General features: G+C 41.2%; 2 protein-coding genes across 2 annotated transcripts in view; both read left to right on the top strand.

The window, feature by feature from the left end:
* The first annotated feature begins 3,919 nt into the window (after positions 1 to 3,919).
* Positions 3,920 to 12,756, top strand: part of LOC126564315 (transmembrane 9 superfamily member 4) — a 17,744-nt gene continuing 8,907 nt past the window's right edge. The window contains exons 1-8 of the mRNA XM_050221317.1: positions 3,920 to 4,082; positions 4,254 to 4,660; positions 4,735 to 4,890; positions 4,958 to 5,235; positions 5,301 to 5,510; positions 5,587 to 6,188; positions 6,269 to 6,407; positions 6,485 to 6,588. Coding sequence (XP_050077274.1) covers positions 4,071 to 4,082; positions 4,254 to 4,660; positions 4,735 to 4,890; positions 4,958 to 5,235; positions 5,301 to 5,510; positions 5,587 to 6,188; positions 6,269 to 6,407; positions 6,485 to 6,585 — 1,905 coding nt within the window. The 5' untranslated portion in view covers positions 3,920 to 4,070 and the 3' untranslated portion in view covers positions 6,586 to 6,588. The remainder of the gene's footprint in view (positions 4,083 to 4,253; positions 4,661 to 4,734; positions 4,891 to 4,957; positions 5,236 to 5,300; positions 5,511 to 5,586; positions 6,189 to 6,268; positions 6,408 to 6,484; positions 6,589 to 12,756) is intronic.
* On the top strand, positions 8,116 to 12,385 carry LOC126563990 (DNA topoisomerase 3-alpha). The gene is made up of 4 exons (XM_050220884.1): positions 8,116 to 8,306; positions 8,386 to 9,019; positions 9,094 to 9,351; positions 10,347 to 12,385. The coding sequence occupies exons 1-4, from the start codon at positions 8,142 to 8,144 to the stop codon at positions 12,371 to 12,373; spliced, it is 3,084 nt and encodes a 1,027-aa protein (XP_050076841.1). The 5' UTR covers positions 8,116 to 8,141; the 3' UTR covers positions 12,374 to 12,385.

Below are 12,756 nucleotides of genomic sequence, written 5' to 3'. Positions count from 1 at the left end.
ACAACAAGCAATACAACAAATACAAGCATAATAATAGCATAGCATAATACAACAAATACAAGATATACAAGCAAATCAACAACTGTATGGGAGATCGATCTTTAACGTACATCCAGAAGCTATTGCGCGGAATTGATTGCTTTTAAAATTGATTGATTGCAGATTAAAGAATTAATTACGGAGTTTATAAGTGCGAAGAAGCAATAAGTAAGAAGCACGCAAATGTCCAATGTTAATACGTCGTAAAATACGTATAACCACGTATTTACACCATTTTAATAACTGATATTCAGGGCATTCAGGATAATTTTGACAGTTACCTACGGAGAAAGAAAAAAAAATTTATGGCAAAATTAATCATCGGGGATTTTTTTTTTGTTTTAGAAATAGTAGCTTACCATGTATTTTATTCATTTTATTCAAAATATTCGCCCTCGGCTTCTATTACGGCCTTTGCATTGGCACAATGAATGTTAAATAATAAGGTAAAGTTATTAATAAATACTTTAATAATAATTAATAATAAAATAAAAATAGGGAAATAACTCTAACAAAATGAAAACGATTCGGATTGTAATAGTTTAGGTTACAATGAGAAACTACTTAACTTACATTTTGTAATGAAAATGTACTTTTTTCAAACAGAACCTTCGTACATTTTTTGGCCTAGACTATAATTTCACTAGACGAAAAACGTTAAAATTTTTACACCGAAATGGTACCCATCATGGTGTCAAGCAAGTCAACATGCAGCAGTCGAAGCTTTTCCAGCTTCCGACCAAACACTGTGGCCATGTTTCGGAAAATTGTGGGCGGATCCAAAAGCTTTCGATTCGATTTGGAGAGCTGGCTTTTGCTGTAGTATTAGTAGTAGCATTCGGACGCATTCGTAGTAGTTGTAGGGCAAATTCATGTTCATGAAACAGATTTGAATCTGTTGTTGCCTACCTAATCCTCTTCAACTGTTACTTTCCATCACCAGGTACTCAAAAACCTGCCTTAACCTTACCATAAAGAAATACATTAAATCCATTAAATAGTTGTTTAACTACTGCAACTAGACAACAAAAAACCGGTTTTGATATAACTGTTGCTATGCATTCCTTTCCCGTCTGGTGGTTCTGTATCTTATCTGCAAGCCAGTATCAGTTACACATTCCAGTGGTCGGTTAAAGAATTATAAAGTGAGCGAATCAAGTGTAAATAAAAACACAGTCTCCCTCCCAATGATAGACTCATGGTCCGCCTCTGCACTTGATACCAGATGCGACACGAGACTGGCAAACGATAAAATGTTTGTGTTTGCATTTGAGATTTCCTACCATTTTCGTTTTCTCCGTACGTATGGGTCATGAAAAAATAAGCTTCCGGAATAACATGATACAGAAGGAATTCGCGATCATTGAAACCGCTCCACATGATGCACAGGGTTGGTTGTGCAGGTCGAGCGCATCTCTAATGAGCATTTTATGACTCTTGCTAGACTCTGACTTCTAGGAACATCGTAGGAATAGTGTTACAAACCATCCTTTTGTTTCTTAACAATTGTCAGTAAGCATCGTTAGGGGCTGATGGAACTGAGATAGCGCAAAAATGTAACGATGGAATCGTGTTGATTCAACTTGGGGGCACTCCGTAATCAACCCATTTTGAGCGTGTACTTTTACCATATTCTAGTGAAATTTAAAAAAATTCTTAAGATGCGAACATCTAGCAAAATGAGTGATTCACGCAAATTTTTTACAAATAACCTCGTAATAATAAATAAGGACAATTTTAATTACTGCATCTGTATGAAAATATTGCAGGTCGTATAGAGGATCGCTATTGTTTTCTTTCAAGAGATTTTTCAGTTAAGATTCGCAACAAATTGTTGCATATTGTGTGATTTATGAAATGCACAACTACATAAATTTCACCCCACAGCGACTATTTTCCCCTGTTTGATACCAATTTTCTTACGGGTATAATTTAATGGCACGAGTTTTAACGGCTTAGTACACTACCGTCACGGCGAAAACGGTGCAAGAAGTGGGACACAGTTCTGTTAAGATGCTCAATTATTGCTACAATATCTGATGAACTTACACACCTTGCGGTTTCTCTTTTAGGTCTTTCCCTGTTGCAAAAAAAAAAAATGAATAAACGCTGGAACTTACGACGGTATTCAAAACGAGGGTACACCGTTATCTGATTGCGATTATTCAAATTGGCTGCAAGCATTGGACATAATTCATTTTCTAAGACGACTTAATTGTTAATTTATAGACTTGCCCTGAATTTAATTTTCTTCGCTACTGACGGTTTGCGGCTTAGTTGATGACAAGTGGAAATAAAGTAGATTTTCAAAGTGATGATGTGATACAGTTCCTTACTGCTACCAGATGAAGTGCAGTAACTTTTAGGACGTGGCATTGAAATGTAGTGACTTCTAGAACAACGTTTTGCTTCCTAGGAGGTAGAAAATATTGAGTTTTTAAAAATCTGAATTATATTTTATTTCAAGCGAGTGAATTCACAAACGGTATCGGTGGTTTTGAAGACATTGACGTTAATTCATAAAAAGGGATTTATCGATCAATTCTTAACCTACATCATAAATACTCCGTAACAAAGGTAATTTTTCGAACATTGTGCACTATCCGACTACTGTCGATCAATACCAAATACTTTGAAATGTTTCTATATAGTATATTCACATCGGACCGATCAAAGAGTATCTCAACCCAACCATATCCCTATGTCCCTGCAACACGATCTATCGACTAGGGTATGTGATCAAACAGATAGTTATCCCTACATTGGGAATCGCAGGTAAGGCTCGACATAAAGTTAAATAACTTTAAAAACATTTCTATGTGGATTTTTTACTAACAAAATGTTCAGTAGTTCGATTTGGAAAGTCAAACTGCACGTAACTGAAGGTGGTAATTGACAGATTGACGAGAGACACATGAGGATAACGTTACTGAAGATAGTACCTTGACACTGATACCCAGATTATTTGTGGCTTCAAATCGAACAGCTGGCAATAGAATCGACTGATCCATCAGCAAAAGGAAATTTGCTGGGCTTAAATGGTTAAAAGAAGGAACAGCGTTCTTTCACTCAACTAGACTGGGAATCGAAACAAGTTAAAGAATCGTGAAGGTCTATTGAGGTTATAGAGAAAGACGTGGTTCAAACGTTAGGATTAGCTTTCAAATCTCATCTGCATCTTTCTCCCGTTGTGAAGACTAACTACCCAACTGCTTGATATCAGCAACAATGGCGGATTAAGCGGTTTGGAGGCCCTTGCCGGAATAGACATCGCGGTCCATTACCGTCAAAATCAACTCGGGTGACTTCCTCCAATGCATCCATTAACCGAGGCCTCTCTACACCTACATCTTATGGACCCGGGTGGGAGTTGCTTTCCTTCAGAGGAGACCTAACACGAAAATCAGGACCCCGAATACGATTCCACGCTACAAAGCTAAAAGAACGAAGCTCCCAATAAGGGCTGCGGGGGACAGAGGTCGTTTAGCTAGAAAAAAGAAGACTGTTATTATGTCTGTTTCATGTACCATATCATCATGCACCCCATCAACTAATGTTGAAGGTGCCACCAATTCTCGTCGCGAAAGTCGTAAGCAGAAAACAGTTCATAGTAGTACACTCCCTTTGCTGCAACGAGCTTTCGAACAATTTGTTCGAGCTTTGGTACACAGTGGGGGAACATGTACAAGTTTGGCCACGTGCAAAATGTCTTTGATAAAAGATGTTCTTAATATTCGCTATAATGATAATCAAAAATTCCATTACAATGAGAAGATACAATATTCGCTCTGAAAACTATTTTCCGAATGAAATTTAGTATTTTACCTTTTTCACAAAACGATTTTTTATCATACGTCAAATGTTTTTGACAATCGCGATGACCGAGAATGTCTACCATAGTGCTGTGTACGTAAATTGTTTTCCTTTTCTCTAAAAAAAGTTAGCACCTAGGTGGAAATCGTTGTTTTGTGGTCGTTTGATTCGGTTTTCCCGATGTATTCTTTGAACAATCGGTCCAGATTGAGCTAAACATGGAAAAACAGGTACGTCGTATTGATATCAAGCAAAAGATTTCCTACTTTTTGCACAAAACATCAGGCAGCTCCGATTCGGTCACAGAAAGTAAACATTTGCCATGCTGTGTGTGACACAGTGGCGATTTGTGCACCAGTAATCAACTAATGTACTGTTGCTTCTTAACACCCGATCCGCAGAATCAACGATGGACGGTGCAGAGAATGCTAGGGATAGCGACCCTTGTGCTGCTGGTCGGGCAATGTTCCGCATTCTACGTGCCCGGTGTGGCTCCGGTGGAGTTCAAGAAGGGACAGAAGATTGATGTAAAAGCCGTCAAAATGACCAGCACCCACACGCAGCTTCCGTACGAGTATTACTCGTTGCAGCTGTGCCTGCCAAAGAACGGAACGGTTGTGTACAAAAGCGAAAATCTCGGCGAAGTGTTACGCGGCGATCGTATCGTCAATACGCCGTACGAAGTGCGAATGGCAGAAAACATCCAATGCAAGCTGCTGTGCAATTCGAAGGATCGGCCAATGAATTGGGACCACGAACAGTCAGCCAAGGTGGCAGAACGTATACGGCACGAATATTTTGTCCATCTGTAGGTGGTATACGAAGAATGCCAATTTTAGGCCTCCTATTCGCTAACGCTGTATGTATATTTCATCATTACAGGATCATTGACAATCTTCCAGTAGCAACCAAGTTTGTCAACCCAGACACGATGGAACTGCAGTTCGAGCACGGGTATCGTTTAGGCCAAACAAATGGTCCAAATGTATTCATTAACAACCATTTACGATTCCGGCTGTTTTACCATCTGCACAGCGAGTATGTTTGTGGTGAGCCCTGTGCAATTAAATAGTCGAATAGTAATGGTTTATCTTTCTTACCTCAGAAATCAGTATCGCGTCGTTGGATTTGAAGTAGAAACGCTTTCGATCAACAAAAACTCCTTAAGCTTCGACGGTGACACTTGCATTTTCCCAGACAATCCCAAACCACAAGCGGTTACACCAAACGGCAGGACGGAGCTATTCTTCACCTACTCGGTGGTTTGGCAAGAATCGTCCGTGAAGTGGGCTTCCCGGTGGGATATTTATCTGGGAATGAACGATGTTCAGATCCATTGGTTCAGCATCATCAACTCACTTGTCGTGGTATTCTTCCTATCGGGTAACGGTTGTAACGATTGCTTGGTTTGAAAAGTACCTAAAGAACGTTTTTCTACACTCTTCTAGGTATACTTACTATGATCATGGTCCGCACACTTCGTAGAGACATTGCCAAGTACAACACAGATGATAGTATCAGCATCGAGGACACATTAGAGGAAACTGGTTGGAAGCTGGTGCATGGAGACGTGTTCCGTCCTCCGCGACATCCAAGACTTTTCGCCGCTATCATTGGTAGCGGTATACAAATCTTCTTTATGGCACTCATCACCATCAGTAAGTTAAAACCGCATCCTCATCATCTATTCCACTTACTAAAAACTATTCTTATCTTGTTGAACCGTATAACTAGTTATCGCTATGCTCGGGATGCTGTCTCCCTCATCCCGTGGTGCACTAATGACCGCCGGCATCATGTTGTACGTGTTTATGGGCCTGATCGCTGGCTACTTTTCGGCCCGCCTGTACAAAACGATGAAAGGTCGCAACTGGGAACGTGCCGCCTTTCTTACGGCTACCTTTTATCCGGGTCTTGTATTCGGCACGTGTTTCTTCTTGAACTTCTTCATCTGGGACAAGGACTCAAGTGGTGCCGTGCCATTTGGAACAATGGTAGCACTGCTGCTGCTGTGGTTTGGCATATCATTACCGTTAGTATTTTTGGGATACTACTTCGGTTACCGAAAGCAAGCCTTTCAACATCCGGTGCGCACGAATATGATTCCCCGCCAGATACCGCATCAGCACTGGTACATGAACGTTGGGCTATGCATTCTTATGGCTGGCATTCTCCCGTTCGGAGCCGTTTTCATCGAACTGTTTTTCATATTTTCGGCAATCTGGCAAAATCAGTTCTACTACCTTTTTGGATTCTTGTTCCTAGTATTTTGCATACTAGTCGTAAGCTGTTCCCAGATTTCGATCGTGATGACGTACTTCCAGCTATGTGCTGAGGTAAGAAGACATTAAGGTCATTACAGACATTAAAATAAGGAATGTGTGGCTAACAATTTGTTTTTTCCTACTTCGAACAGGATTATCGGTGGTGGTGGAGAAGCTTCATCGTTTCTGGAGGATCTGCCGTGTATATATTGTTCTATAGCATATTTTATTTCTTCACGAAACTCGATATAACGGAATTCATACCGACGTTGCTCTATCTAGGATATACTGGTGAGTAAAAAATCGTATGCGCCAAACATTCATAGTATCATTTCAATGTTTGTGTTTGTTTTATTCTCTCTTCACAGGTCTCATGGTTGTAACGTTCTACATTCTCACTGGCACGATAGGATTTTTCGCTGCGTACAGTTTTATCAGAAAGATCTACGGAGCTGTAAAAATTGATTAAAAGGTACAATTAGGAGGTAAAATTGATGCTTTTCGTTTTACACAAAATTAAGACAGCTGCAATTTTTTTTTGTAACGCACCTTCAACAGGCAAGAGTCATCTTGTCATTGCTAAAACTGCTGCTAAAACTCTCACTAGGTGCATCAAAACATGGAAGGACACTAGAGTAACTTGTAATCCAACCCAGAACCTTTTTGTGATAGTACATCGAACATATTTGGACGCAATTCAATGTTTAGTTCGTAAGCTCGACTTGGTGATGCAACAAAATATTGTTTGACTCTGTGCGTACTGTTACTAACTTCTAGTGCAGTTCGTACAATTTAATTATGTTTAATGCAGCTAATATGGATTCACACAGCTTGGTGGAAAGCTTAATGTAAACTTGCATTAACTTAGATTAAAGCAAATGTAACTCATACCAGGACAACTCATCCGGTGAGACGATTCAGTTCACTTGTACACATCGTGAGCCTACATACGTCCAAAAATGCGTTTATCGGTTTGTTTGCAAGTCCTTTCATTTTAACTTACAACGAGGTGAAATTATGTCAAATCTCCGCAATTTTAGTTAGTTGTACCATATGCTAAGACTAAATGTAACTAAACGATGGAATAGATAAATAAATCACAATCTTGAAAACAGAGATATGGAATTCGTACGACACAATCACACCGATACCAGGGTTAAAGAAAAAGTTGTTTCTGAATTGAAAAAGTTTTTTTTTTACAAAAATACATTCAACACCTGGAGTTAGAGCCAACAGGCCTACTGTTTACTTCCTAACTTTGATATAAAAGCTTGAATTTTCGGTCCCATGTGTCATTATTCCTTTGCTACTTACAGTCGTTACATGCTGTACAAGTCCTAAACCGAGCCCATCAAATATCTCGAACTTTCCGGCGTACGCATCTTTATGTTATCTAAACCCAACCTCTATCCGTGTGAGCGGCTGGGTTTTCCGACACCTTTTTCATTAAATGGCAAGTCTTATTCACTGCACTATAAGCAAGTTCAGCATACAATCAGATCAAGAACGGATATTACGAACTCGTCTGTTTTGAACAAATTCCATGTCTCAAAGGTGTATGTGAGAATTGGGATTCTATACAGCCGTTACTTCGTCTTTCACAAGAAGTAGATTACATGTATTATTTCATCAGCCGAAGAACATTTGGTTTACCTATAATGTCCTTTAGTTAACCTGTAATATTGCTTCGAAATTGTGAATATATTAATCATTTCCCGATGAAAGATAAATAGAGTAATGCAGAGACCAATACAAAATACAAAGTCCCTTTCATTCACCCCTCATAGGGCAAACAACTAGAAATAGAAATTGTGATGTTTTGTTCCCACTTTGATCCTTCCAAATTTATTTTGAAACCCAACGTCGAGCTGTCAAAGTAAATGTCTTGCACACGCTTACTTGGTGAAAGAGCGCCAACACTGTTGACGTTTCGAATATTTACGTTTTCATATGTGTACAAACAACGTTGGTGCGGGAATCGGTGGTACCAGTACAGAATCGTCACAGTTTTCAACGGGACGTTGAATGTTACGCTTAGCGAAAGCCTCAATACCCTTTGTAAAACTTTACACGCAATCTCGTGCCTTAGCCAGTGCATGTGGTGCCAGCATGAAATATCTGAATGTGGCCGAAAAAAATGATGCAGCGAAAACAATCGCCGGTTTGTTGTCCCGTGGATCTTCCCAACGGGTAGGTAACTCTTCTGTGAATGTTTGTGTTGTTCTCTGTGGTAAACCAGCTAATGACGATCTGTTTTCTCTTCTCTTAGAGAGAAGGCTACTCTCCGTACAACAAAATCTATGAGTTCAACTACAATCTACAGGGCCAAAACATACAAATGGTAATGACGTCCGTGTCGGGGCATCTTTTAAACTATGAATTCTTGCCAAGCTTTCGTGGCTGGCAAAGCTGCAATCCGGAGGATCTGTTCGATGCTCCGGTGCGCAAAAACTGTCCCGAGCAGTACGAGAAAATCAAGAAAACCCTCGAACGGGAGGTACGCGGCTGCTCGGCACTGATCATCTGGACCGATTGCGATCGAGAGGGTGAAAACATTGGGTTCGAAATCATAGAGGTGTGCCGTGCGGTGAAACCACAGCTGCGGGTTTTGCGTGCCAAATTTTCCGAAATCACAGCACCCTCGATAAAGCGTGCCATTGAGAATTTAGTGCAACCGGATGCTCGTCAAAACGAAGCGGTCAACGTGCGCAGCGAGCTGGACCTACGGATCGGTGCTGCTTTCACGCGTTTCCAGACGTTGCGGTTGCAGAAAACTTTCCCGCAAGACATATCGAACAATCTTGTGTCGTACGGTAGCTGCCAGATACCGACACTTGGCTTTGTAGCCCAACGGTATAAGGAAATTGAGAACTTTATTCCGCAAACTTTTTGGAAAATTAAGCGTAAGTTACCCACCTCTCCCACAGACAGGCGTAGAATACTATCGCATATAATTTTTTTTTATTAACCTTTTCAGTGACACACACAATCAATGAATTGACGGTTGAGTTTCACTGGTCACGGAATCGTCTGTTCGATAAACAGTGTTGCGAGGCATACCTAATGCTTTGCCAAAACAATCCAATAGCGAAGGTGGTGAACGTTACACAGAAGCCGAAAAATAAATGGCGACCCAACCCAATGGACACAGTTGAATTGGAAAAGCTCGGTTCGCGAAAACTCAAGATGAACGCCAAGCAAGTAATGACCATTGCAGAAAAGCTATATACCCAAGGTTAGCACAAGCACATAACGTCCCTATTGACAAAATCTGCCCAAATAACCACTTATAACTTTTGTTTCAATGACAACCTCCCCGCGTATGTTTTGCATTTTTATTTTTCAATACCATTTAATATAATGGTGCTATCAGCTTGAAATTTTAGAAATGCTTAGAAAACTTTTTTTCTTATTTTCTAAAAACCACCTACACGGGGAGGTCATGTACTTTGTATGTTGTCGCATTACAAAATTTGCATTTTTTTATCTGCCCGTCGTATTTGCATAACCTTTTTTTTAGAAAGAGGAGACTATTTGCTTTCGATCTAATAACATTTACTTGAGAATTTCAAAATTTCTTACAATTTATTTTTCACTGCCAAAGCTGTAATATCCTTGTATCTACGATAAGCAATTGTTGAGTGAACAGAGCTTGTATTTGACAATTGGTAATCGTTGTGTTTTAGAACTTATTTGTTTTTTTTCTGGCTTATATTCTGTAGTATAGTGGAATAAGAATGAGTTCAAATGTCTCATAATGTTCATATTATATTAAATGTTTTGCCTAATCTCTCCCGTTTGTTGGTTTTATTGATGATTAATCCATTCTAAATCCTTAATAGTCATTTGTATTTGTAACGGGAGATTGATTTAAAAGAATGTGTGTTTGGCATACGGATACGGGTGAAAATATGTTGCCAGTCTTCACTTACGTATTTTTGTGTAATTGTTTGAATGATACAAAACTGAGCAAATGGCTAATCGTTTGAATTATTTAGTACCTTACTAAACCTTGAAAATAATTATCTGATACTTCTTCAAAAGTTATGCCGGAAAAATGCAAACTCCCATACAAAATGTATGATCTACCCGGGAAGGTCGTTATAGAAGTAAGGGTGTCATCATTTTTGGTCATTGCTAGCAGGCTAATAGTGCCTTAATAGGCAAATTTTGTCAATAGGGGTACCATGAACGGTGAACAATTATTAATTTTCAAGCTCCAAATTTCAGGTATAATCAGCTACCCCCGTACCGAAACTAACATCTTTACCAGCGACATGAAGCTAGCGCCACTCGTACAGGCTCAGGTTGGCAGCGATCAGTGGGGTTCATTCGCTGAAAAGGTGCTGCAATGGGGCATCAATCCAAGAAATGGCAAAAAGTCCGATCAAGCCCATCCCCCCATACATCCTACCAAGCTGCCGACAAATCTGTCCGGCGACGAATGGCGCGTGTACGAGCTGATTGCACGCCACTTTCTAGCCTGTATTAGTCGTGACGCTACCGGATCGGAGACGATTGTAAATGTGATCGTCGGCGAGGAGGAAGAATTTACCGCCTCGGGACTATGCATCCACGAGCGTAACTATCTCGAGGTGTATCCGTACGATCGCTGGAACGCGAAGGAAATACATGCGTACCAGGTTGGCCACACGTTCGAACCGACGGAGCTGGGTCTGCACGAAGGTTCGACGACAGCACCTAACATGCTGACCGAAGCGGATCTGATCGCTCTGATGGAAAAACATGGCATTGGTACGGATGCAACGCATGCCGAACATATCAACACGATCAAGGAACGAGGCTACATCGGTGAGCGGGACCGTGGATTTCTCGTTCCCGGTACGCTCGGTATGGGACTGGTGGAGGGCTATGAAATGATGGAACTACGATTGGCACATCCGGAACTGCGAGCCGGTCTCGAAGCGGATCTTAAACTCGTATGTGAAGGGCGTAAAAATCCGGCCGAGGTATTATCGGAACAAATTGCCAAGTACAAGGAGGTGTACCGGATAATGTCACAAAAGGCACGTGCGCTTGATCGTGCTCTGGGTCAACGGTTGAATCAAACACCGCGAGATCCACCACCGGATGATGATGTTAGTGGTGGTGGTGGTGGAGGTGCCGTGGCAGCTGGAGCGGCGGCACAACCGATGAAAGAGGTCTGCAAATGTCCCAAGTGTGGAAACAAAATGTGTCTTCGGTCGAAGCGTGATTCATCCGGATATTATCTCGGATGTATCGCTTTTCCTGAGTGTAGAAACAATGTATGGTTCGACGATGCGATACGTGAGATCAACGCGATTGACGACACGTGTGCACGCTGTGGAAGTAAGAAGATTGTGGTTAAGTTCCGCAGCGTAAGGTTTTATGCTTTGTTGCAAAGTACGGACATGGACGAATATCGGTTCTGTATCGTATGCGATGATAAGTTTCGAAATTTGTTCAACATTAACGAATCCAGTGTACGAGTATTGTCTGCTGCTAGTGCTCGTATGCCATCAAACGTGGGATCGGCGGTACCCGCAGGGCCAACAATTCTTCCAGCAGGTTCTTGGGGTTCGGGAAGCTTAACGGAACGTCGAACTACACAAACATCCAACACAACCACAACAAGCAGCGGTACTGGACGATCCAACACTAATACATCTGGCTCTAGTTCCTGGGGGACGGGGGGACAATCGGGCACCAATGCAAGCAACTGGGGCGGAAGTCAATCATCTAAACGTGGTGGAGGATCATCATCTACTTGGGGCAAACCGATCAACAATCGCAACGATGGTACTGGGCATATGAGTAACGGCTTTACAGATTCAAACCCTTCGCGGCAAAATTCCTGGAAAAGAACACCAAACACCACACGAGTTGGTGGCGATGGTGGTGATGAGGTTGATATTATGTGCCGTTGTGGTACACCGGCGTCACGGTTTACAGTAAAAAAGGATGGTCCAAACAAGGGAAGACCCTTCTTTTCCTGCCCCAATCAGGCCAGTTCGTGTGGGTTTTTTAAATGGGGTGATGAAAATATGCCTCCGGCAATGTCAGCGAATGCGTCGATGGCCGGCGGGGGAGGAGCTGGAGCAGGCTCAATCAGTTGGGGCTCTGGTGGAGTGAACACGAGTGGCTCCAGCTGGGGACACAGTAGTAATGACAATGCAAATAAAACGACAAAAACGGTCCGAAAGTGTGGCATCTGTCGGCAGGAAGGGCACACGAAAAACAAGTGTCCACAGCGTGGCGATTCAACCGATTATTGATTCAATAAAGCGATGAGTCGTCTAAACCCATTTTACTGAAAAAGGTTTAAAATTTTAGTCATTGTAATTCTTTCTGTTTTTTCAATCGAACAACTTAGAAAAAAAGTATGTTAATTTTGTAACGTTTTTCGTCGTCGTCGGTTTTATTTCTCTCACAATGTATAAAAAATATTCCATCCTTTTTTTTTTCAACGGTGCGGATTCTGCAGTTACAGGGTTTTACGGATTTTACTGACGCGTTCAATGAATTATTGAATCGTTCGAGCATATTATTGATTCGGTCGGCACGCTATTGGTGTGTTCGAATGATTGTGTTGATCCGCACTGCTAATGACATCGCAGTTAGTAAAGTTTTCAACTACTGTCAATCCGTATAACAGTTT

This window comes from Anopheles maculipalpis, chromosome 3RL (assembly GCF_943734695.1).
Source record: "Anopheles maculipalpis chromosome 3RL, idAnoMacuDA_375_x, whole genome shotgun sequence".
Classification (NCBI taxonomy): Eukaryota; Metazoa; Arthropoda; class Insecta; order Diptera; family Culicidae; genus Anopheles; species Anopheles maculipalpis.
The sequence above is the reverse complement of the archived record's forward strand: the minus strand, read 5'-3'. Positions and strand labels throughout refer to the sequence as shown.